The following is a 27,813-nucleotide window of genomic DNA, read 5'->3' on the forward strand; positions in this document are numbered from 1 at the left end:
AAAGGCTGGAGTGGAAGCATGGGCCCTCCAGGTGTTTTGGCTGTTAGGAATTGTGGGAGTTGAAGTCCAAAACACCTGGAGGGCCAAAGGCAGCTATAATTGGACAGCGTGGCTTTCCTCTCCGCCAATCCCCTGCCGCAGCCACTTGATGGGCAGGCCGTTCGCGCATGCGCTCCTCCTCCTTTTCCATTCCTCGGTCTTTGTTTTGCTTTTCCCTGTCAGTGGATGCACTTCCGCCCTCCTTTACGTTAGTATTGTGAGCCTTTCGGCTCGTCGTAGTCAGGTGACCTCAGTGGGCACTGTTGCCGGCATAGAGCTGGAGAGACTTTTCAAAGCCTGAGGCGGTTGTAGGGCGCGGCCATGGCTCCGGACCCCTGGTGAGTGAGGGAGGGAAGGAGGGAGCTGGCGGCGGAGCCTGACCCTTCCGCCCTAAGCAGGGAGAAGCCAAGCCGGCTTAGGCCTCCGTTTGTGCCGGGCACCAGCAGCCCTCCTCCAGTCACGTCAAGGACGGGCTTCCTTGCTGAGCTCGGCCCACTTGGGAAACTGCTTTGCCTGCCCTCCTGCACCTGACACTCTTCGCACCCATGCAAGGCCGCGGGGCGGGCTGGAGAGAGAAACTGAGGGCGCATTTACACCAGGCATGAGCAACCTTGGCCCCTCCAGGGGTTTAGGACTTCAACTCCCACAATTCCTAACAGCCTCAGGCCCCTTAAGCGCCTGAAGGGGAAAAGGAAAGGGACAGAGGCTGTTAGGAATTGTGGGTGTTGAAGTCCAAAACACCTGGAGGACACAAGTTTGCCCATGCCTGATTTACACTGTAGAACCAGTGCAGTTCGACACCACTTGGGCCAATGCCATGGGTCAATGCCGTGGGATGCTGGGCGTTGTAGCCTTCTCTGCCAAAGAGGACTATCAGCAATCTCATATCTCAATCTCACTCCCACGGACTCTTAACATTAATCTGTGGCAGTTAAAGTGGTGTCGAACTTCATTGATCTTGCAGTTTAGATGCAGTCAGGGTCATTTTTCAAGTAGGTGAAAAAGTGGAATAGCATAGGTCTCATTCAGGCTTTTCATCATCATCATCATCTTTAATTACTTATTAATCGCCCTCCATCCGAGATGCTCCATGCGATTTACATAGCAGAAATTATACAGGATAAAACACATACACACAAATATTAAAATCAACATGGGTCAAATGCTCGAGTAAAAAGCCAGGTCTTAAGTGCTAGGATAAAATGCCCTGAGTCACGCATGGCTCTCAAATAGGGAGGCAAGGAATTCTATAAGGCAGGGGCAGAAATAGAGAAGGCCCTGCGTCTGGTGCTTTCCAAGTGCACTTCCCTAGGACCCGGCATATAGAGCAAATCGCGTTGGGATGGTCGTGGCGACCTCCAATGATGGTAGAAGGAGAGATGGTCTCTAAGATACAATGGACCCTGGCCATATAAAGTTTTAAAGGCCAGGACCAGCATCTTATACAAACCACAATACTCAATTTTCTTGCCAGATATGAATAGTTATAATACAAGGTAACGGTTTTACCCTGACATTAAGTCCAGGCATGTCCGACTCTGGGGTTGGTGCTTATCTCCATTTCTAAACCGAAGAGCCGGCGTTGTCCATAGACACCTCCAAGGTCATGTGGCCAGCATGACTGCATGGAGCGCCGTTACCTTCCCACCTATTGATCTACTCACATTTGCATGTTTTCGAACTGCTAGGTTGGCAGAAGCTAGAGCTGACAGCGGAAGCTTACACCGCTCCCTGGAAACAAACCTGTGACCTTTTGGTCAACAAGCTCAGCGCTTTAACCCACTACATCACCGGGGGCTCCATAGTTATAATAAGATGTTATTTCTCTTCCCATCTCCCCAAGGGGACGCAGAGCGGTATAATAATAGTAGTAGTAGTAGTAGTAGTAATAATAATAATAATAATAAACATTAATTATACCCCGCCACCATCTCCCCAAAGGGGACTCGGGGCAGCTAACATGAAGCCAAGCCCAAAGTTACAATACAACAAAATAAAATACAGAATGCAGACAACAAAAAATACATCAAAATAAAATACGTACAGGAGCAAAATAAATAAAACAAATTAACACAATATAAAATCGAACCGAATGGGCAGGCCAAATAGATGGGGTAAAATGATAAAACCCTGGATGAGGTAGGAAAGAGAATATGTAATTGAGGGGAACCCCAAAAGAATAAACAGTGGGGTAGGCTTTCAGTTTAGTATGGGGAAAAGTGCATCATAGGGGCAACACTATAGATGGAGCAAGCATAAATTGGATAAATTTGCTGCTATACAACATATAGCAGCAAATATTCAATGCCATAAAGTGCAGGAAAACAATAAACAATCTCACAAAGGTGATAACATCTTAAACATCAAATATCAAATAATAATAAAGCAGGGCAATAAATTAATCAAACATAACTAAAATATTTATTTATTTTTCATATTTATATCCTGCCCTTCTCAAACCCAAAGGGGAATCAAGGTGGCTTTACACGTAGACAGCTATCAATGCCTTGAAAACAACATACTATTAAAATAAACCTTTAATGTAAAATTAAAATTAATACAAATTAAACAGTTAAAAACATATCCATTATTAAAACTACGCCATCCATCAATGTAATCCAGGGCCATTCAAATAATCATTGAACATATTCTGTTGCCCTTCTCCAAAGGCTTGATCCTAAAGCCAGTTAGACTCAGTAATTAAAACAATAAATTAAAAATAGTTGGAAGGTGTATTACATTTAAACAGTGGTCTCTCCCACAAATTTTCTATACTTGAGCTGTGATGAGCCATTGGGTATATGTGTGTGTGTGTAGATTAGATCTTTCCACTTTGGGTGGGGATAAAATCAAGTTGGATGATTTGATGCCAACAAAGGACATTCCTCTTCTCCATTGGTAGCTCTCACTTGTGTGTCTTTAAGTCATTTCTGACCTATGGCAGCCCTAAGGAGAACCCATCACATAGGGTTTTTTTTGGCAAGATTGGTTCAGGTTTGCTGTTGCCTTCCTCAGAGGTTGAGAGAGTGTGACTTGTCTACAGTGGAGATAATTTTAGCACATGCACCTTTTTCCTGCATGGAAAGTTTTTCCACTGAAAATTCTTTGATAAGGTTAGTAACCTTGCTGTACTCTGCAACAAGTTAAGCTGGCTGTTTGGGACCAGTTTTGTCTCTCTTCACCATCACCACCAATTATCATCATAATTTCTTACTCACCTGTCCTAGTGATCAAGGCAAGTGACAACAGATTAAAATACAATAATAATAGATTAAAAACATGCTATCACCTATGAAGAGGATAATAACAGTTGCCAAAGTGTATATACATATTAAAGTAATAAATTTTAAACACATATTGTACAATCCCCATATTGATTTGAGATATGTTCCAAGACATACAGGCATACCTGTGGATACCTGAAATTGTGGATAATAGGGAACCCTATCATTCGACTATATTTCAGCCAAAAGCATACCACAGAATCATACTGGAAGATCTAGAGCAGGGGCCCTCAAACTAAGGCCTGGGGCCCGGATACGGCCCTCCAAGGTCATTTACCCGGCCTTCGCTCAGGCTCAATCTAAGTCTGAAATGACTTGAAAACACTCAGCAACAACAACAATCCTATCTCATCAGCCAAAGCAGGCCCACACTTCCCATTGAAATACTAATAAGTTTATATTTGTTAAAATTGTTCTTCATTTTAATTATTGTATTGTTTTTAAGTGGGTTTTTTTTTGCATTACAAATAAGATATGTGCATGTTCATAGGAATTCATTCATGATTTTTTCAAATTATAATCCGGCCCTCCAACAGTTTGAGGGACTGTGACCTGGCCCTCTGTTTAAAAAGTTTGAGGACCCCTGATCTAGAGAGCTCCGCAAACATTTTTACTGCAAGAGATTGGATCTCTTAGTCCTATCAACATTGACCATTTAATGCCATTCAAAGCTAGCCTCAAACTGCGGTGGCCAGACAAACTTCCATAAAAGTGCATGGAAGAAATCCCTTAATGAGCATCAGTGCTCTCTGGTTTGTGTAATCACTAACCAGGCTGCAAACCAGTTCTAGGATTTCCTGTACACAGCAAAACCACTTTCTTACACTGGTTTCAAACTGTGTTATATGGTCAGTGGTTGGAAACGGCATTAAATGGTCAGTGTAGATCAGGCCTCTGACATTCCCATTTAACTCTGGGCAAAGGAATAATCTTAATTACTTAATATACTTCTACACCCTGTGGAGGCCTTTACATATAATTGATGTAATAACTTAATTGCAAGTTTTATATGGTGGGCATATAAAGGGATTTTGTGAGGATATGTATCACCTACTATTCAGTGTAACTTACAGTTTTAAGAGTAATGTACAGAAATAAGCATAGAGCAGACTAAAATTCACAATAACCAATAAGAACAAAATACTACTTGTTGCTGTTATGTAACGCCAAGTGGATTACAGTGTATGGTGATGCTAGAATGAAACATCTCCAAGACACCTTGTTATTAATAGCTTTCCTCAGACCTGTGGTTTGCTTCATACCAATACATCTGTAATCTTGGTTTCTTTTTCTACAGCCTTTCAACTTTATCAAATTTTGTTATATTTTCTAATGTGCTTTCTCCTCTCATGTGCAGAGCACATCCTTTGTGCTTTCTTTAAGTGTTTCCAGTCTATAATGGGGTTCTGTTGGCAAGATTTTTTCAGAAGAGGCTTACCATTGCTTACCTCTGGAATTGAGGCTGGATCTACAATGCCAAATAATTCCATTTAAAGCAGATAATTTGGGCAGTGCAGAATGGGCTGAGAGAGTGTGACTTCCTCAACATCATTCAGAGGATTCCCATGCTCGCTCAGAGATTTGAACTCTGGCCTCCAAAGCTCTACCTAGCCCTGTACCCAAACTACTATACCACACTGACTCTATGCAAAGTATGATAATCTCAGTTATGTCATTTTAGAGCAGGGGTCCACGAACTTTTTAAACAGAGGGCCAGGTCAAGTCCCTCAAACTGTTGGTGTGCCGGATTATAATTTGAAAAAACATGAATGAATTCCTATGCACGCTGCACATGTCTTATTTGTAGTGCAAAAAGCCCCACTTAAAAACAATAAAATAATTAAAATGGAGAACAATATAAACAAATATAAAAGTATTAGTATTTCAGTGGGAAATGTGGGCCTGCTTTTGGCTGATGAGATAGGATTGTTGTTGTTGTTGTGTGCTTTCAAGTCATTTCAGACTTAGCTTGACCCTGAGCGAGGGCCAGATAAATGACACTGGAGGGCTGTATCTGGCCCTCGGGCCTTAGTCTGAGGACCCCTGTTTTAGAGTCTAGTGAAAATTCAGGTTTAGTTTCCTTTCAGTCCCATTCTTTTGGGTCAGTCTATTGGATCTGTAGAACTTCCCTCCAGCAGTGCATTTCAAATGAATCAGCTTCACAATCATACATAAGGTCTCAGCTGCTGCAAAAAATTCTATGTGTTCCTCTTAGTATTGCTGTGCCTGCTAAATATCAAATCTCCATGGCGGAGAACTTGAACATTCTTGTCAGTAACCTTAGAAGCAAGAGTTGGGCTTTTATTTTTTGAAAGTACAGATTTATTTTTCCAGGGGGGAAAAATCTGAATAGCTTCATTTTAATAACTGCGTAATAAAACCACTTCACAGTAAGTGTGGAATGAAATTGTTCATTTCATTATTTAAGAATTAAATAATGAATTAAAATTAAATCAAGAATTAAAAGTGTACCTATTTATATTTTTATAGCCATGTGTATTTGGCAGATTGAGTATTTATATTGGAAAAGCAGATTGGGAATATTTTTAATATTATATAACTTATATTCCGTTGGTAAATTATATATGTTTGGACATATAAAGGTGTGTAACATATGTATTACACTTGCATGTTCAACAATAAATATAAAACTAAGTAACAGATTTATAAATTGTGCTTATTGTACTTTAAATATTCCTGGTCTACATGATTTAATTATTTAGTGGCAAATAAGTGTCATGCTAACAGATTTTGTTTGTCAAAATGAAAGACTGTGAAGTAAATCTGTACCAATGAGTTTAAAAAGAGAGGCCATAACTATCTAGATTTGTGCTGCATGGATATTTGGGGAGTTGGTTTTACAGGCAAATTTGTCTATTTAATTTTTATCCTACCTTTTGAAAAAAAATGGCAATTAAGGTGTATACCAACAGTAAATTCAAATAAAAATGAATACAATTAAAGATAACACACATATAAACAGAAACAATTGCCTTCAACTGTACCCAGTCTAAGATGCAGAAAGCCTAAATGAATACAATTGTCTTTGCCGCTAATGTAATGCAGCCAACTGAGAGCCAGTCTAGCCTTCATCATCAACAGGAGGATAGAAGCAATTCACATTTTGTAACTTGCTAAACTTAGTTAACCACCTTAAGTATCCTTTGCAAGAGAAGAAGAGGGATATAAATAATGACAACAACAACTTTGGGGCCATTAATGAGAATTTTAATCTTTCCAGCTATGATTTGTATATGGAAAAGTAGTCTTGTATGTATGTGTGTTCTCTTTGTCTTTGAACAAATCATCTTTAGGGAGTTGGTGGACAATATTAAAAGGTGAGATTTCTTAAATTCACTCAATGAACAATAAAGACAAAAACATATGCAATAATTATATCAATATCTTTTTTAAGGCTTTCGATGTATGATTCTACTTGCCATACCGCCCAAGAAGTTGCTGAAAAAATTCAAGAACGCAACAGATTCCAGAGGAATGGTGAGAGTACAACTAAGGTATGGCACATCCCAGAAGCAAGTCTCCTGTTTTAATTTACATCTGTGTTTCTCAAACTCTGCTCTTCCAGGTGTTTTGGACTTCAACTTCCAGAAATCCCAGTCCGCTTACCAGCTGTTAGGAATTGTGGGAGCTGAAGTCCAAAACACTTGGAAGAACAGAGTCTGAGAAACACTGCTTTACATTATAAACTTAAATTCCACCAAGATCCAAATCACTTGACAGGTATTCTTCATGGCTTCCTTAGAACTGTGGAGGATCTCTTCTCAACTTGGTGCCTGTTAGCCCTGCTAGCCTGGGATGATGGCAGATACAGTCCAATACATTTTGTACATTTCAGGCTGGGAAGAGTGCCTTAGTTGCTCACTAAGTATTCAAGAGCATAAGTGCTTGAAGAGATTGAGCTTTAAGAGATTGATTAATGGGTGGGGTTTTTTTCTGTTTGTCCTAGATTTTTTTCTTCAGTGTTTTGCTATTGTCTGCTATTGCTACCTGCTTTGAGTTTTGTTGATGAAATTGAATAAATATGGAAGGAATTGTTTCTACCAAAATATAAGGGTGCAATATGGATTTTCTTAATATCCGTTTGTATTTCAACCACAAACTGTTTGACAATGACAGAATTCTAAATGTAGGACTATCATGTCCATTGTAGAGCTTTGGCATAACCCCATTTAAAAAAAAAAAAGCATCAGGGAGAGATTGTTTTGCACACATTGTTACTCTTCAATCAAGTTAGCTTTTGGTTGTCCTCTGGCAGAGGCTCAAATTAGCAAGAGCACCATAAGAACAAATAGAGTAACACGTGTCAGAGCTTCTTATTTTTATGTTATTAACCCTGAAACAGGGAAACTGAGTTTTGTGTCTGTCAATTTTTATTTTGTTCTAAAATGGTTGCTTCTCTTGCAATCTGTTTTCAAGTGATAGCTTCCCAGAATACATTGATTCTGAGGCATTCTTTCCTATTTTGTTAGCTGCAGCCTTTTCAATGTTTTAAAAGTTTGATGTTGTAAATAGGGTGGATATTAACTGTCTTATATCAGGACCCACTATTGCTTCTTGGTGCTTTTCCTCTAGTTTAAGAATTGTGGCTGACATTACAAAACACAATTAACAAACAGTTGTATGAAGGAAACTTTCCAGGTTTCTTTGCTTTTAGTGTTGGAGGCACTTGTTCAGATAGCAATTAAGAGGATAGTATTTTACTGCAGTGTAAGCAGACTTCTAGCAATGGTAATATTTATTGCCATAACAACTGGTGTTATGGACTGGTATTGAAAAACATTCAATATTTCAATTACGTTTCCTGTCAAATAGGAACAATATCAACAGTTTCTTGTTTAATGGGATGTTGGGATTGTTGTGCAGTTGCACATTGTAAAAACCTTCATTGAGAAAATGAGTGATCCAGGTTTTGCAGAGGTGAAGAAATAGAGATAAAGACACAATTAAGGAAAAAAGATATTTCCCCTCTCAAAAGTTTGGGCAATTCAATCTTTTCTCTACTTCTTTTTCTTCTCTTTGCTATTTTTTATATCGGTGTGAAAACACAAATATGGAGAGAGATAAATATTTCAAGAATATTTTATTTTTGTTATGAAGTAAAACTATACAAGAGCATTGTTAGATATTTGTGGAGCTATTCTAGATAAAATAGGTCATGTTCTACAGAAACATCTACCAGTATACAGGGTTAGTCAAAATGCATAGGCCAATAAGCCATTCAATTGAATGGCTTATTGGCCTATGCATTTTGACTAACCCTGTATTATGCTCTCGGGTTTCTTAGCCTCTTTCATATATTTGGTATTTTAAAGAATGTGTAATGGGAAGTAAATCTTATTAAATTCAAAGAGTCTTAAATTCCAAATTTCATGTGGAGTACTTATTAATTTGTCATGCACTCTTATTAGGCTTTAAAATCCAGTAGGTACATAATTCAGGTCTAATGTTTATATCATTATGCTACAAGACATTGGGTGGCCATGGGAGGTGCTCATTTACCACAACTGTAGCCTGGGAAAGGTCTTGTGAGTGGATAGCACTGCTTCATTATCTTAGATTATAGTGACATAAGGTTCTAGGGTTTACTGAATGCTAACTGGCTTAACTGTCAGTTTATGCCACCTTTGCACACACTGCTGCTCTTTGACTCTCAACAGATCGCAGCGAGGGACCTACTATGCTATATGTGAAACTCTGGCCCACAAGGAAATATTTCTTGAATTATTTAGTTCCAGATTTCTCATAATGCACAGAATCCTGCAGATGAGAAGCAACCCCTTCTTTTTATGCCCCCCTCTTTGTTGGTTCTCCTTGATGGGCTATGCACCCTGACTAAGATCATCTTCAACCTCTTGTATTCCCAGTGGTGGGGATATAGGGGAGGTAGCACTCTTGGATAAGAATGGAGATACTTTTCACATGAGCCTAAGTGGCAAAATGTATCTTAGCTAAGTTGTCTTTCCAAATGCATGGGGTTCACATGGCTTCTTTTTAAACTTAGGCCTTTTTTTTTTTTTTTTTTTTTTTTTGCAAAATCATGAAAGGCCACAGTCATATTTCAGTTGGAAATGAGCAGGCTTGTAACAACATAGGAGCATGAGTCAGTTTATTTGTGTAGCTCCAAAACTGGTAATCTTGTAGATATAATGGATTACATAAAGTTCTTTATTCTGTCAGGATGACTACAGTTTTACTGATTGGCTATTATCATCTAATATCATCTGCTAGGCTGTTTGTTTAATTTATTTATTTCTTCCTTGTCCCTACAGCTCAATGTTGCTATCAGGTCACTCTTGCAAAATCTCAAAGAAAAGACAGATCAATTGAAAGACCAACTGTTTCGTTCTGTATCAACACGTCAGATGTATCCATGAAAATAGTGGTGACAATCAGGAATGCCAGTGAGTTGTGAGTGGGTACTTAATTGTGTGTTGCAAAGCAATTGTGCATTGTAATATGTCAATTCCATTGTTTCTTGCAGCATTTTTGGCAGAACCCACACATACCAATCTTTTTTCTTTTCTTTTCTTTTCTTTACTTTGGGTGTGTGTTCTGTGCTTGGAAGGGCTCTGCTATGGACTCAACTGGGAGTCTGTTTCACACAAATAACCATCTTTTGGGGTATTTTCTTTGGAACTGTGTACTTGTGATTATATTATAAGAAATCACATATGTGACTCTGAAGAGACATTATCACCTTTTCCATCACTGTTTGTTTTTAAAATACATTAGTCTTAAAACAGACCTGCACAACCTGGCAGTTGGCGTGATAGGATCTGTAGGTTTGTTCTTAACTTGAAGTTGTTTGTAAGTCGGAACAGATACATTTTAAGTGTAACTCCAGCAGGCAGGCAGACAGACAGACAGATAGATATATAGCATAGGGAAGGGTTAACCCTTTTGCTGTCTGTGCCCCTGCTCAGAAAATTGCACCTCACTTCCTGTCCCTGTGATAATTGGATTTTGAAAATAAATTGCTTGGGGAAATAAGGATTGGTGAGAATGCTTCAGTGAGGATACCTTTTCCCCATGCCAACTCTTTAAGGCGTGAGTTTCCCTTCTGAGGAATAGATTTCTCACTTCCTGTTGTCTCACTCCTGTTCTTAACTGTGAGTCATTTGTAAGTCAGATGTTTGCAACTTGTGGGCTGCCTGTAGACTAAACCTTTTTGGCTACATACAGGTTTTTGCATGTAACTTTCCAAGTAAAAATATAATTAATGATTAAACTTGGGCTCACAACACACTACATCATTGGGCTCACAACACACTACATCAAGGACTCAGCCCACTTCATTGAAAAAATCAGCAATCTCAAGCTAAATACAAATGACAAACTGATCAGCTTCGATGTGGTGTCTCTATTTACCATGGTCCCAGTTGCAGACACCATGGCACTCATCAACCAGAGGTTCCCAGAAGACATCACGGCGCTGTTTCACCATTGCCTCACCACCAGCTATTTTCAGTGGGACAATGAATTCTACGAACAGAAAGATGGAGTAGCTATGGGGAGCCCTCTCAGCCCAGTCATAGCTAACTTCTACATGGAACACTTTGAAAAACAAGCTCTTGAAACAGCAACCAAAAAGCCCACTATATGGTTCAGATATGTGGGTGACACTTTCACCATTTGGAGCCATGGAGAAGAAGAGCTCAACAGGTTCCTGGAACATCTTAACAGCATCCACCCAAACATCCAGTTCACTATGGTAAAAGAAAAGGAAGGAATACTGCCTTTTCTAGATGTCCTAGTCATCCGTAAACCAGATCAACAATTGGGTCACACCGTTTACAGAAAACCCACACACACAGATAGATATCTACATAAAAACTCCAACCATCACCCAAGTAAAAAAAGAAGCACCATTAAAGCCTTGGCAGACCGTGCAAAAAGAATCTGTGAACCCCATCTCCTCCAAGATGAACTGAACCACCTCAACTGGGCTCTACAGGCCAATGGATATTCCACCTCAGACATCAGAAGAGCTGCAAGACCAAGAACAAGCCACGAGAGTCAAGATGAAGATCCACCCAGAGAAAAAGTGTTCCTGCCATACATCAAGGGAACCACTGACCGCATAGGGAAGCTGATGAGGAAACACAACATACAAACAATCTACAAACCCACCAAGAAAATCCAACAAATGCTACATTCAGCAAAGGACAAGAGGGATCCTCTCACCTCTGCAGGAGTCTACCGTATACCATGCAGCTGTGGACAAGTCTACATAGGGACCACCAAACGCAGCGCCCAAACAAGAATCCAGGAACATGAAAGGCACTGCAGACTACTCCAACCAGAGAAATCAGCCATAACAGAGCACCTGATGAACCAACCTGGACACAGCATTTTATTTGAGAACACAAAAATGCTGGACCACTCTCACAACCACCATGTCAGACTACACAGAGAAGCCATTGAAATCCACAAACATGTGGACAATTTCAACAGAAAGGAAGAAACCATGAAAATGAACAAAATCTGGCTACCAGTATTAAAAAATTCTAAAATTGCAACAGCAAAAACAGCAGAGAGAAATACAGGCAGGGACATTTAATCACCTTTCAAGAAGAGTTTGCTCCAGGCACAGTCAGCCCATTGTATGCTAATCAAGGTGATCAGTTGAAAGATTCACACCTAGCCCAACTTACAAAAGCCCTTTGTCTCACCCTGGTCATTCCACAGATATATAAACCCCTTTTTCCCAGTTTCCAGCAGACCTCACCTCTGAGGATGCTTGCCATAGATGCAGGCGAAACGTCAGGAGAAATGCCTCTAGAACATGGCCATATAGCCCGAAAAAACCCACAAGAACTGAATGATTAAACTATTTTCAAATAAACCATAGTATTAAAAGGGGACATTTCAATTAATATCACTTAATTGCACTTGTTATTTTAGATTTTTAAATTTATAATGAAATTACTTTAATGTTTAAAAGGTTGTGCTAAATGGTGCAGGTTTTAGTCGATTTTAAGGTTTTCTCTCTGTTTACATTTACTTAATGGGATGTGTTACACTTTTTGTCAGCAGTCAGTTTGGAATCATGTTTGAAATCAATTTTTTCACAACAAGTGTTCATTGGTTAGAGTTTATTGTTGTTTGTTTATTTAAAATTCATAATGGAGCACCAGACACTCATGTAACTTGGAGGGCGGCTGTTCAGGGAGGGATGGAGAGAAGCCCTTGCATTGTTTCCACTCATCATATATTAGTTTTTAATGCATAAAGCATCAAGAGTAGCCATTTTACTCATTTATTTCTAACAACAAGCCTTAACCCAGTTCCTGCAGAACACAACTTGAAGGGGACAGACGGCAAAATTTAGTGGATGAGCTTCACACACGTCACAGGCAACTTCAGGCATCTTTCAAAAATGAAGGCACAGAGCCAGATGTTATAAGGTATGATACTGTCTCATAAAAATAGTTCATGGGAAAGTGGCTTTTATCTGAAATACATCTCTAAAGAATATGAACTCTGGCCCCATTCGTGTATAGACTATCTGTAATTTGTACGCATTTATTCATGAATGAGTACTGATGTTCCTCATTGTAGCCATTTATGCCTTTTCCAAGCAACTTAGTTACCATATACACTAATGTATAAGTTGGGGAAGGTTTTGGGATTTGACATCACCTGTGGATAAATTGCAGGTCCTTCCATGGAGAGGGGAAAGCACCAAAGCAGCCTCAGGGGGCCAGCTGTCCCCTCACCATTTCTCACCCATGCATTAAAAAAAGCCAGAAATGGTACCACGGAAGAGAGAATAGAGCAGGCATGGGCAAGCTTCAGCCTTCCAGTTGTTTTGAACTTCAACTCCTACAATTCCTAACAGCCGGTAGGTTATTAATTGTGGGAGTTGGTCCAAAATACCTGTAGAGCCAAAGCTTGCCCATGCCTGGAATAGAGGGTAGGTGCTGCTTTTAGGTTCTCCTGGGAAAGTCTTAGCTCTTGCCTTTTGCCACCCTACTCAGATAAACGAAAGCTACAATTCTCACACTGACTTGTAAATAAGTCAATCCAGGGTTTTTGGGTTCATCCTTTGACTAAAAATTCTAGAGTTATACATGAGTATATAGCGTAGTTATGAAATAGTTACAGCTGAGGAGTCTAGTGACTGAGTTGTTCTGGGCCTTAATAATCCAGTCACCCTCAGCTAATTGGCAGTCAGTCTAACGCATTTACAAATATTAGTTGTAACCTAAAGGAACATTTTGTTAAAAAAATCCTCTCCAAAAGGTCCTTACTTGAGCAGAGCATCCTGGTTTGACAAGAATGCCTGTTTCTGAGAATGAAGCTGAGGACGGAAATGAGACATTTGAAGGTCGAAATGTTGACCTTGAGACAAGAATATAAGAAACTTATTAAAACAAAACAAAAAAATCATGCAGTCTCAATCTGGTCAGGGCTTGAGTGCTCAGCTAAGAGTCATAACTATCTTTTGGCACACAGTAGCTGGAATTTTGAAGGAAAGGAAATGTGCATTTAATATACCTATTGCCACTGAGAACTGGGAAAATTACTATTCACACTTGTTTGCCTCACTAGAACCTATGGACGCACAGTCTCCAGGCAAAGATTTACCAATAGAAGCTCTACCCCTCTGGCCATCAGTAACAGAATATGAGATTATATGTATTATAAACAACTTGAAGACCAGTAAAGCCTCAGGAGAAGATTATCTACCTGCTGAGCTATTTAAAAAGCATCAGGACTGGTGGGCCCCTCTATTAGCAGTCTTATTTACATACATAAATAACACCTGCCATATCCCAGTTATCAATATCAGACCTTTCAGCTTGTTCAATTGACAAAACTTATTAGGAGTTGTGGACTTCCGATCCATATCCAAATCTTCTAAAAGAACTAGATCCAAAAAGTGTTGCACAACAAATATTGTATGTTGAAGCTCAGAAAGACATTACTACCCTCAGTAAAACCGGTTCATTGATATGAAGTCGCTTTAAACATACTTTTCAAACAGCCCAACATCTAAAGATAGAAATGCCTAAACACCTCAGGAGGGTATTTACCAGAAATAGATTTGAACAGCTAGACACAATGGTCAAACATGGAAAGTTTAACCAAGTTTCATATAATGAACATATTAGGCGGTTTACAACAAGTCAGTACACATAACAACAAAATACAAATTAAACATTTAAACAGTATAAAACCACAATAGATGCAATAAAACAATAAAAACCAGCGTCATTATCATCAGCATCTCCTAGTTAAATAACATTGTCCAAGTTCCATTGTCGAGTGATTCCATTTCCTATGTCAGTTATTCTGCATTTGTAAATGCTTGCTCATATAACCATGTCTTAACTCAAGGGTCCTCAGACTTTTTAAACAGAGGGCCAGGTCACAGTCCCTCAAACTGTTGGAGGGCTGGATTATAATTTGAAAAAAACATGGATTCCTATGCACATATCTTATTTGTAGTGCAAAAAACACTTAAATGCAGTACAATAATTAAAATGAAGAACAATTTAAACAAATTTAAACTTATTAGTATTTCAGTGGGAAGTGTGGGCCTGCTTTTGGCTGATGAGATAGGATTGTTGTTGTTGTTCTGTGCTTTCAGGTAATTTCAGACTTAGGTTGACCCTGAGCGAGGGCCGGGTAAATGCCCTTGGAGGGCCGCATTCGGCCCCCGGGCCTTAGTTTGAGGACATGTCTCCAAAATGTTAGGAGTGAGGGAGCCGATCTAATCTCCTTAGGGAGGGTGTTCCATTGCCTAGGGGCCACCACAGAGAAGGCCCTGTCTCTCGTCCCTGCCAAACGTACTTGTGATGCGGGTGGGATCGAGAGCAGGGACACCCCGGACCATCTTAACGTCCTAGATGGTTCATAAGGGGAGATGCGTTTGGACAGGTAAATTGGGACAGAACTGTTTAGGGCTTTATAGGCTAAAGCTAGCACTATGAATTGTGCCAGTGGAGCTGGTGCAGCAGAGGAGTTATATGCTCCCTGAGCGCCACTCCTGTTAACAATCTGGCTGCCGTCCGTTGGACCATTTGAAGCTTCCGAACAGTCTTCAAAGGCAACCCCATGTAGAGCACGTTGCAGTCTGTACGGGATGTAACCAGAGTATGGACTACCATGGCCAAGTATTTACTTGTAACTTGTATAAGAAAGAGAGAAACCAATGCCTCGGATCATACATTATACAAAAGACACACTTGGATCCTTATATTAAAACTACATTTTTATTGGCCAGCCAGAATGCTAAAATATACAAAAAGGCCCTTTTTTATATAAAACAACTCAGCTGAGAACTGCATATTTGGAGTCGATTGGGGTAAATTGTAGGGATGATATTTAATCTGGATCTTGACCCCTAGTTAACAGCTTGTTTATTTTAACTTTGGTTGTAATGTGGGTTGTATGCTTATGAGCACGTGTCAAGTGTGTTCATTAAGTGTTTTGATACGGCCGATGGGCTAATCAGTAAAATGAACTGAGTTGTTCCCTGAAATGCTCTTCTATCAGCTGTTACTGATTCTAATTCTGTGGTGAAGTATGCCTTAAATCCATGGGTTCATAAACTAAGGCCCTTGGGCTGGATGTGGCCATCCAAAGTAATTTACCTATCCCCACTGTAAACTTTAGACTTAGGGTCGCCCTAGAGACACACAGCAACAACAGTCCTAATTGACTTGACTGTCTTATTAGCCAAAAGTAGGCCAAGACTTCCTATTGCAATACTGATAAATAAGATTGAATGAAATAGCCTGAGTTTTCAAGAATTTCAAATTGTAGTGGTGACGTTGTAGCATTGGTGTAAGATGTGTTTTGAATTGTCTAACTGTGAAAGAAAACCTAGTCAGTTTTTACAGCCTTGTAATAGCATGGTAAACATGAAAGACCCTTCCATCTCTCCTGTATGCTGCCTTTTATGTTTAGCTAGTTTTAATTGAACATCCAAAATTAGTCAGGATTCCACAGTGTTTGAGTTAAGATGCCTTTGTTGCATACTGCAGCAATAGCACACATTTGTGCAATATTACTGAACTGCCAGCAGGGGGAGTATATTAATTTCTCTTTCTATTGCTCTCTGAAGCAAAAAAGCTAAGTTGAAGATAGTTTTGTCAAAAAAGTGTTAGGATAATAAGTGCTGAAGTTGATTGTGTGCCTGGTGATGGGTGTGGCTGTGGTTAACTCTTAGCCAGATTGAAAACTAAAAATGGTACCTAGCATTTTGAAAGAAAGTTATTTAATCTTCTTCATCTGCATCTCTTTCTTTTCCCCTCTTATTACTCTTAGTCATCCCATGGGCTTTTAGAAATGTTAAAGTTTCTAATATTTCCATATATTTTTGTATAATTGTGGGTGTGTGTGATTGAAAGAAAGAGTGTGTGTTTATGGCTTTTTCATGATACATTTGTCCATTACCACTTCCTCTCCCAGTATGTGTGTGGTTTCACCACATTTCTTTCTTTATGTGATCAGTCCTTAAAGTACACCCCACATTTTCAGAAGTCTGTTCCATGTTCCCCCACCTTCATTCCATTCATTAACCTTCTTGCATCAGTGATCACATGTCTTATTGTCCTCATGGTGTCCAGATGTGAAGGCATTCTTAAAATTAATCTTCGTTTATGTTTGGTCACCATTCAGTGATTTTATGTCCTTTGAAATTTGCTTTAATGTGAGTTCTCTTGATGTGGTACAGTGGCCTTTGTTCATATAATTCTTATTTTAAGTGACAACTTGGACCACAATGCAGATCAGCACATTGCTTTGTGTGACACTAAAGTAGTTTGCCATCCGGACTTGTCAGCCTCAATTAAGACACAGCTCTCGGTAACCAAAAGAGTTGATGTTTTTGCATAGTGGCCTCAGTTAGGCATATTTCTCTCCACTTTCATTTTCTTCCATTGTTTTTCAGTTAGTGATGTAGTTTTTCCTTTGAAGATATGTGCTGAATATATAAATCATCCAAAAAGGTTCTTGGGGGCAAAAATTGGATGTGTGGGCCTTGTGTGTCATGTTAATTGTGCACAATAGGCTAACATATTTATTTGCATCAATGGTGATGAAGTTAGACTTTTGAATGAAGTAACAAAGGGAGGTTGACATTGTGTTAGTGATGTAGTAGTACAATGTGAAGTTTGGTTTATTGTGACAGTTCATGTTATCATGGAGAGTCCAAAAATATAAGCTGCTATGTTGATCTCACATCAGCAAATCACTTCTAGTAGTTTTCATTTGTACTAGAATTAGGTATTTTTCAAGGCTAATCTATATTGTCTTCTCAATATTTTAATGTTTCTGGGGCAAAGACCCATTTTCCATACTCCATACTCTAGTTACTCTGAGGGTTTCAGCTAGTTTGAAAGGGAACAGAGAAATCTGAAGTATATAGAAGATAATATGTTTGCTGTACTTAGATGTAACTTTCCTGCCGAACTAAGGCCCCTTCTACACTGCCATATACAATCCAGATTATCTGCTTTGAAGTGCATTATCTGGTAGATCATGTGGATTCTCTGCTTTGATAATCTGGATTATGTGGCAGTGTAGAAGGGGCCTAAGAATCTGAGTTTTGCTAAATACAGAATTATATAGATGATATTCACAACGATATTAGAAGAGAAGAGATACTAGTCCCCTGGGCTCTCATTTCTGGCTTCCTGAAGATTGAATGAAGTGCTCTCACAGAAAGCCTATGAAAAACTGAAATGTTTACAACCTATTCCAGGTTGAATATCCAGTATTTAAAATATTCTGAAATCCAAAATTGTCTACATAAGTGGCTGAGATAGTGATGCCTTTGCTTTCTCATGGGCAATGTACACAAACTTTATTTCATGCACAAAATTGAAAATACTATGCATAAGATTACCTTCAGAATATGTGTATGTGGCATATGAAATATAAACGCATTTTTTGTTTAGACCTGGGTTCCATCTCCAAGGTGTCTCAATATGTACATATTAGGGCTGGGCGGTTTCGTTTCGTTAATTTGTAATTCGTTAATAATTCGTTATTTTTTTCAATTACAAAACGATAACGAACCATTCTGGAGCAATTATTTAAAAAAACGAATTTTCAAAAACGTTTTGTAAATGCTTCGTATTTCGATATTGTATTCGTTTCGTTATTGTTTTGAGGTCGTTTCGTTATTATTTCCGCATGTCTGGGCCAGTTTTATGGTTTAATTAGTGAAAAAAAATTATAATATCACACCAACAGTCAAGAACAGAGGGAGAGGGAAGCTTCAGAAGGTTTTGGAGGTTTTTTAGCGTATTTCGCGGTCGCGCCCGCCATTAACGAATCGATTCGTTATTGTTTTGGAAATCGATTTGTTATTTTTTTACCATTTACGAAATTTCATAAATATCGAACTTTTTAAAAGGAAAATTTTGTAATTATTTTAAATATCAAAACGCAAAAACCCTCAAAAAACAAATCAATTTTAGAAACAAATTTTTCCGTTGTTACCCAGGCCTAGTACATATATGTAAATCAAGGTATTTCAAATTCCAAAAGAAATCCGAAACACTTCTAGTTCCAAGTGTTTTGGATAAGGGATACTCAACCTCTTCTTTCCCAACTCTTCTCTTTCAACCACCCCTACTCAAAATGCTATTTTTTTGCCAGACTGCATTCCTTCTCCTAGCAAAATATTGGAAAACTTTATTTTAAACTACTGGGAGGCAGCAGTAGACAGAATATGTTCTGAGTGTTCAAAATGGCAGAAAAAACGTTTATAAAATGGAGTATAAAATGGGAACACTGCATTATATGGCTATGCAAAGTATTTAAATGTCTTGTAGTATAGCCAGTTGTTTTCAAAGTGGATTAATCTTATTTAATCACAATTTTTGAATCAAACTGAGGTGGTGAAAACACTTTAGAGGTTATTACTGTATTGTCATATCTCATAAGTGAAAATGTGGTTAATTACAGAAACTGATGTCACATGACCTAGGTTTTGTTTTAGGAATTGTTCTTGCCGGTTGTTTTGGGGCTTGAAAGCCTTAATGTGTGGGCCACAGTCTAGGGAAAGGTCTAGTTGATTAATCTGTGTTACTTGGGAAATGTTATAGGAATGAACCAGTGAAACAATGCATTTGGGAAGATAAACTGCTGGTTGTTAAATAGAGGCACAACCCTTGATTATAACCCCCCAATATCTTTTATATTTGGGCACATTGCTAAGCCTTTTAATTAGTTAAATCTGCTCCTATAATCAAAAGCTATCTGCACACTCCACTGTGCTGTGACGATTTCAAAGATTTAAGTGATTAACTTGGCAAAAGCTGTGGGTGGCTAATTGGATAAGCTTTAATCTTCACACTGCCAAAATGAAACAGAGGAAGATCAGACGTAGGAGGAAGTTGAGTTTGGTTGGATGGGAAGGGAGCTACCAGACATGTCAAAAATATTTTTTTTAAATACTTGTCACAGCTAACACTAAAAGCCATGCTTGGGGCTATGTGTGTAAATGTGCTTATTTATATTTATATTGAACTCTTCCCTGGTTTTTAAAACAGAAAAAGCTATATCTCATTTGAGAAATACTAAATGTAAATGTTGGAGCATGGGATTCAGCTATGACAATGTTTCTTGGGGAGGTTATTTTAGAAGTTTCCTCCATTACAAAAATATTTGTAATTTGCATTTTTGTGGGCCATAGTTGTTCTATGTTTATCTCCTGGTGCACATTGTAATAATTTCAATAATATGGATTAGTCTTTTCATCTGTATAAGACAAGAAATGAAATGACCTTCAGAACACTGCTGTCATTCCAAGACTGTCTTTGTTAATAGCTGATTACCTAAACATTCTGTATTATGATTTTGACTTCAATATATATATTTCCTGTTTTGTGTGATACCTGGATATTAATGTTCAGGTTCCTCTAATGGAAAAAGCTTCAATTTTTGTAGTCAATTTGTAAAGGGAACTCCCAAATGGTTAGGATTTCAAAAGAGTTACTGTCTATTACAGATTAAAAAAAGAAAAGCAGCACTGTGACATTTTAAAGCTTGATTTGTTTATTGTTGTATGAATTTCAAAATCAACTCTTTGTCATTAGTCTGGGGGTATTGTAGGGCCTTATAAGAATTGAACTGGTGACAACATTTGAAGACCAAGTCTACTTCCTCAAATCTAGTCTCTAGGTTTCTAAGGGGCTACAAGATCATTTTTCATACTGATATTCCAGATTAACATAGTTATGTTTTTGACTGAATAATCTGTGTCAGTCTAAAAATGTACTGGTCTATTCCAACTAATTGGTGTATATAACATATTCATTCTTTTGATTTGAGGCTGAAGAAAAAATGGTTGGTTGAGGAAGAGCTGAGTGAGGTCAGAAGATTGTATGAAAGGATGACTTATCTTATTTTGACAATAATATATGTTTCAAGGCATTCTGAAGCTCTGTGTTCATGTACTGCTTAAACACTCTCTTGAGCAGATTTCTCACAGGTGGGGTCTGATGTAAGCACTAGGAGTCAGAGCCGGGTACAAAAAAAATATGCATAGGATTCAAGAAGGCTGAATTCAAGAATGGGTTTTGAGTGTGAGAACTCAAGTGAGCTTATAGTTCTTGCATACATGAATCCACCCTTAATTACCCCAACCTTTTTAATTTTTCCCTATCTATACTTACAATGTAAAAATCGACCTTCTCAGTTAGCAAGATTGGAAGTAAGCATTCTGTTGCTTTCTGTTTGCTATGAATCTTCCTGGATGTCTGATTCTTCCAGAGATTTTGGAGGTTGCTGCTTTTCAGATACACTAGACTCCAAAAACCAGCCTAGGTGGTTAGCTCCCTTCTTCTTTGAACATGTAAAAATTATCTTTTTACATGTTTTAGGTCTAGCCTAATGGCAGGAGGTGTCAAGCAAAATATAACAAATCCATGGCTTGTGGAGGAGTCTGAGGAAACAAGGGGGCTTGGCTTTCATGAAATACAACAGCAGCAAAAAAGAATAATAGAAGGTAAGTATTCATCCTTTACTACAGCCTCATGTCTCATACTTCCAGTGTTGACTGCAAGTTTCTAGAATTTAAAAAACAAAACATTAAGCCATTTCTTCCCTAAACATGTCACAAAGGAATAGCAATGTTTGTCTGCTGCAATGTTGTGTGGCATCAAGATATAAAGATAATTTATTATAGCATGATGCTGATTCTCTGCTTTTGAAATAGCATGGTAATGATTCCCTGACATTGAGCTCTATCAGATACATAAAATGTACATCATTCATGTATACACATGACACATTCTGAACCTATGGAAAACATTGACCTAGCTCTATTTCTTTGTGTGTGTACACTTGCATGAAATTCTGGGAACAATTCAGTCGCTATTAACGTCTATGCTATAATTAATTTCACTCTTGAAGATTGCCACAGAATGCTTTCCTTTCATGGGTTCAACTTGTTTTGTTTCTGGTTATTCAAGATGCTTTAGTTACATGTTTGTTTTGATTCCAGTGGAGTTTATTTCCTGAAGTTCATACTCTTCAAATTTTTACTACTCCCCTAGATCTGTGTGTTAAAAATTAAGAAAGTTACTTTCTGGACTATAGCGCCTATAATCCTTCAGGCCAGTGGTTATGCTAACCTGGAGACTCAAAAAACAACTCAAAAAGTAACTTTCTCAAGCTTTGCATCTTGTTCTCTCTTAACGGAAATGTATACTTATCCAGGAATGGTGACGCTTGGTCTGTTAAACTAGGCCTTCACAACTTATGATCTACAGTGCAAAATTTGGCGTAACAAACATAGTTTTGCTTTTTGCTTTTACTTGGAAATGGGGTTGTCAAGCCACTGGGAGGCAGAAATATATGGTTAGTGACCCAAAATTTATATAAGCCTCAACTTCTGCTATTCTATGCCATATTATAAGGCCCCTGGTTCTATCTGGTCCTTCCCTTCTCTCGTGTTACTACTGTTTATCAGACTGTGTGCTCTTTAACTGATCCCACTTTTATGTCTCTGATATGAAAAAAAAACTCTGGTTAAAAAAAAAACCCTTTCCCTTAAAGTAGGTGTTTTCATTTAGGAAAATGCCTTCAGGTTTTCCTCACATTCTGGAAATGATCTCGTTACCATCTGTGGTGACAAGACATGTCATTTTATGTGAAAGGATGTATTTGTATCCTTACTGTCTTAAAACCAGCTTCCTCCATAAATATTTTATGTTGCTTCAGAGCTTGTCTAAAAACCTCATGGTGCATTTCCAAACTGTCATTTGTGCTGCTGCTAGTAGGGAGTGATAACTATGTGGCAAAAGACATCAGCAAGGATACATAGTGAGTGATCAGTCAGTCTGTTTTGCTTCAACAGCAACTGGCACATGATTCTTTCCTCTTAGATTTATAAATCTCTCTCCCCCCCCCCCTTCCTTTTATTTTGTAAATTCTATCCAAATGAGCTGCTTTAATAACTCTGGGGAAGATAATCAATAGCCCTGCATTTTTAGCTAAGAAAGGTTCTGTACCAATTTTTTTGTGTACAATTGATGTGTAATTCAGTGCCACTTGGGAACCAAGGGTGTGGTAATGCCCTTGTACTCTGCAATAAGTAGTATTCTGTGAAGCAAGAAAGAGACTTGTATTGTGGCTAGGCTTGCTGTAGCACTCTTTGCCAAGAGCTGGATTATCTCTCTTATGAACGCTACATTTGCACGCAACTTGAGAAACTCTTTGGATTCCTTAGTGCTTGCATCACCTTTGTGTTTCTCAATCATGTTAAACCTTCCTTGGAAAACCAAGAAGGCTTAATCAGGAGACTGTATGAGTGTGTCAGAAAAACCAATGCTTTTATTATTGAGGACCAGCTGCACATCCAGTTCCTGAAAGGTTTGGGATTTTGGCTTAACTTCAGAAGTTATTCAGCACTGTAATTTACCCTGACTATTTCGGATTCATTGTCTTGCCTTTGTTGAGGTGCCCCCAGGTCAGTACATCTTAACAATTTGAATGCGGATGTTTAAGGGTTTGCATGTATGGTTTGCAGATCTATAAACACATAACAGTTCATAAGTATTTTAATTGGTTGAATTTGTTTACATTTGTTTGTTTGTTTCAATGCAGAGCAAGATGCTGGCCTTGATGCTCTCTCTTCAATTCTATCACGGCAAAAACAAATGGGACAGGAAATCGGGAATGAATTAGAGGAACAGAATGGTAAGGAGAGGAGGCAAAATAATGTTGGGAATATGTTGATATGATGCTATTGTGAATTTTATGGATATCTATCCCCAAAAGAAGAACTCAAGTTCACTACAAATGACAACAAAAACAAGATAGTTCAAACATAGAAGAAGAAAAAACAGTTGAAAACGGAGCAGTAATATGTTAAAGCTAATGGCCTGAGCCATATAGGGTTTCATAAAACCCTATATGACTGTGACCTATAGTTCACAACCAGCACTTTGAATTTTCATGGAAACAGGCTAGTATCCAATTGAGTATCAGGAACTGAGTTTACTCTACAAAAGTTGGAAATGCATAGTCAGTGACATCCTTTGGGAGATATGCTATTTAAACCAGAAGAAGGTGCAAGTTTCAAAAAGCTTTAGTTCATCTCTCATTTCATCTTTGTTAGTATAGGAATCCGTAAAGAAAATGTCTCCTAATGATAAAAGTCAGATTTAAGCAGCTCAATTTTAATAGAGATACTGTGGAAATTAATCAGTTTTTGAAGCCACAAGGTTCATTGGCAAAGAGTGACATCATCAAAGGATAGAGTTGCCCCAGGGGTGCAGGAAAACAATGGGTTTCCTTCTGGAACCTCACAAATACCGCCAGGTTGTACCTGGAAGCTCCTTGTCCCCTTGGATACCAATTGGCCTGGGAGAGTCCCCAAAATTTTTAGGTTGGGTTGCAGGTATGGAGAAGTGGGGCCAGTATACCAGGGGTTTCAGGTTATCTCTGTGGCACCCCCCCCCCAAAAAAAAAAACCCATGCTGGAATAATTAGAGGTTATGCCAGCATATTTCCCTAATAGGATTTGGGCACATTTTTTGTCAAAAAAAATCTCTGGTCTGCCTACTCTTCTGGCCATTATTTGAAAATGTATGCATACCACACTGGTGAGGATTATCAAAGGGAAGGGAGAAAGACTAGATTTAAAGCTTCTATTAGAAGTGTGGAAATGATACATATGCCTTTGTTGGGGATCTTCCTCCAACAGTAGGTATTACAGAAAGAAGATTTATTTGCTGTAGAAACCGTGGTACTTTGACTGGCTGGTGTGTGTATTTGTCCTTACCTGTCCTTCTCAGAGAAGCTTTACTTAGGAGGAAGATATCTGTACCTTTGAGTTGCCTGTCAGCTTATGGTGACCCTATGAATATCAAAGGCTTTGCATAGTCAAGGAATACAAAGAGATTACTTTGGCAGTTCCTTCCTCAGAAATATAGCTTATAGTATCTGGTACGTTGCATGCTCTTGGTCTCCCAGGGTGACCCTGCTTCGTATCCAGGGTTACTTAGGTCAGTAGAGAGCTAAACCTGTTATTAGCACTTTGATTATCACTATAGTGACCAGTAGTACAGGACAGCAAGTACTCCCTTTCTTAGCTGTCCTCTGTGTCTGCCTGAGGAGGGCACCAAAGCCCTTCTAAGACAGAGAAGCTTTCATCCTCTCCCTTCTGTAATACAGGGAATTCTCTAATACTCTCTTTTAGCTTCTTCCCTAACCCAGCAGGGCTTGTAAATTATTAAAAGTAATTGATTGCAGTTACTAATCCACTCCGTGTAGTTACTTTAAAGATAGCACATTAAAATGTAACCTTTTACGAGAAACCAGATTCAACATGAAAAGATTGACAATTATCTAATGTAGAGTAAACTTCCAAAATTGACAAATGAACAAAAAGAATATCTAAATAAACAAATTACAATTGAAGAAATTACTAAAGAAATAGCAAAAGCAAATAAATTCCCAGGACCAGATGGATTCTCAGTTATTTATTATAAGAAATTTAAAAATGAATTAATAAGGCCAATGCAAGAGTTATCTAACTCAATTCTTGGAGCAGTTAAAATTCTGGACACATGGGAAATGACAATTGTTACGCTTATACCGAAAGGACAAGAATTGACAGATCCAAGTAACTATAGACCAATATTCCATTTAACTAACTATTACAAAATATTTTCAGCAATTCTAGCAGAAAGATTCAAATTCATAGAAGATCAGGCAGCCTTTCTTCCTAGAAGACATATTCAGGACAATCTGAAAGTGATTTTGGATACGATTGAATACTTGGAGAAACATAATGAAAGAAAAGCAGCACTAGTGTTCATAGACACAGAAAAGGCATTTGATAATTATTTGCAACTCTCGAAAAAATGGAATTTGGAACATAACAAAATGGATTAGAGCAATTTACAGAACACAAACCTCCAAAATGTTAGTGAATTGATAATCTTCTAAAGAAATTAAAATACAAAAGAGCATAAGGCAAGGATGCCCACTGTCACTGTTGCTATTCATCTTGGCATTTGAAGTGTTATTATGGAAGATAAAGATAAGAGAGGAAGGAAAAAAAATCAAAGGGCTGAAAATTAAGAATGAAACATTCCAACTGAGAGCATTTGGAGATGTCCTAGTGGTTATAATAGAAGACCCAACAGAAAACATAGAAAATTTACTACATACAATAGAAGAACTTGGAAAAATAGCAGGTTTTAAAATAAACAAAAAACCAAAGTCCTTACGCAACATTTAACAGAAGAAGAGAAGCAAAAGCTAAAAAAAATATCAGTTTAAAAATTGAAAAAAGTAAAATAATTAGTAATAATATTCTCAAATAAGAATACAACACTATTTCAAGACAATTATGAAAATACATGGAAAGAAATAAAATCGGATTTACAAACATGGAGCACATTAAAGTTGTATTATTGGGAAGAATATCTGCTATCAAAATGAATATACTACCAATTTCTTTTTCAAAACATTCCAGTTGTAATAAACAATGCACCTTTTCAACAATAGAAAAAAGACTTAACCAAATACATATGGCAAGGCAAGAGGCCTAGAATTCAAACCGAGATTATGCAGGATGAAAGCAAAGGGGATGATTGGGGTTTCTAGACCTGAAATTGTACTTTGAAGAATGCTAATTTGGATGAAAGATTGGCTAACTTTAAGAAATGAGAGACCATTAAAATTAGAAAGGCATGATTTAGGTTTTGGAAGGTATGCCATATATATGATATCAAAAAGCAAAAGTACACGCAGATTTTAATCACCATTTTATAAGGCGAGCCATACTAAGGATTTCGAACAAGTACAAAATTTAACTATGTCCAAAAACCCTACTATCTATTTAAATGGATGAAGCTTTTTACAAGTTAGATAAGAAGAAAGGCGAACACTAGATTATATGTAGAGATGTAATAATACATGAAAAATACAGATGTGAAACTAAAAAAGAACTGAAGGATGCAGGACTTCACCTATAGTGGCACCGATATAGACAATTGAAAGAAAGATTTGCACTAGACAGTAAAAATATAGGATTCAAAAGAAACCAATCGGAATTTGAAAAGGGACTGTGCTAATGAAGAACACCTTATTGGAAAAATATATAAAGTATTACAGAAGATGGAAATGGGAACAGGACTGATAAAGGATTGTATGATTAAATGGGCACATAATGCCAGATACAACATAGAACTAGATAAACGGAAAAAATATGGACTATTGGCTTAAAGAAAATTTGATGGTACGATCTTAGAGAAAAAAATTATAAAATGATGAACAGGTTGTACCTGACCCCAGCGGAACTAGCTTAAATGTATAATAGAAGAAACAACAAATGCTGGAAATGTAAAGAACAGGAAGGAACTTTCTTCCACATGTGGTGGACCTGTAAAAATGCAAGAGAATTCTGGAGCAAGATTAAAAAAAAAACAGTGCAAGAAATTTTCATTAAAAGATACAATTGGAGCCCAAATTATTTTTTATTGGGAATGTCAAATAACCAAAGAGAATCACTAATCTATAAAGTATATGTGTGCTACATGATCATAGCAGCAAGAACAGTATACGCACACTTCTGGAAGAATTCAGACCTCCCAACAATAGAAGAATGGATAGTTAAAGTCTTCGAAATACCAGAAATGAACAAATTAGCAATGATGAACAAATAAAAACACAAAAAACCTTTATCAAAGACTGGGAACCATTTCTAAACTATGTAAAAAAAAAAGGAGTTTTTATAGAAGGTGTCAGAACTTAACCTGTTAGAATTTCTGTAGGGAATTTATAAATAATAAATATTTGGCCAAAAGAAAGAATAGAAAAACAATGTAATAGGAAGAAAGAACAGAATTTATATATGAATGTTTCCAGTCCAAGGGACGGGAAGTCACTAAATTGGGAGGAGGGGAGAGCCTAACCAAACATGAATATTGTAAAAAGGTTGAGCATATATACATGTATATAGATTTGTTTCACTTTTTTATGTAAATCA

General features: G+C 37.9%; 1 protein-coding gene across 4 annotated transcripts in view; it reads left to right on the forward strand.

The window, feature by feature from the left end:
* The first annotated feature begins 197 nt into the window (after positions 1-197).
* Positions 198-27,813, forward strand: part of STX8 (syntaxin 8) — an 82,416-nt gene continuing 54,800 nt past the window's right edge. For all 4 annotated transcript variants that reach the window (XR_010909227.1, XM_060764491.2, XM_060764492.2 and 1 more), the window contains exons 1-6: positions 198-377; positions 6,739-6,838; positions 9,614-9,708; positions 12,641-12,751; positions 21,191-21,315; positions 23,418-23,510. Coding sequence is in view for 3 of the 4 variants with exons in the window: in XM_060764491.2 (XP_060620474.2) it covers positions 361-377; positions 6,739-6,838; positions 9,614-9,708; positions 12,641-12,751; positions 21,191-21,315; positions 23,418-23,510 (541 nt within the window). In the remaining variant the exon portion in view is untranslated. The remainder of the gene's footprint in view (positions 378-6,738; positions 6,839-9,613; positions 9,709-12,640; positions 12,752-21,190; positions 21,316-23,417; positions 23,511-27,813) is intronic.

This window comes from Anolis sagrei, chromosome 2, assembly GCF_037176765.1.
Source record: "Anolis sagrei isolate rAnoSag1 chromosome 2, rAnoSag1.mat, whole genome shotgun sequence".
In the NCBI taxonomy this organism is placed as follows: domain Eukaryota; kingdom Metazoa; phylum Chordata; class Lepidosauria; order Squamata; family Dactyloidae; genus Anolis; species Anolis sagrei.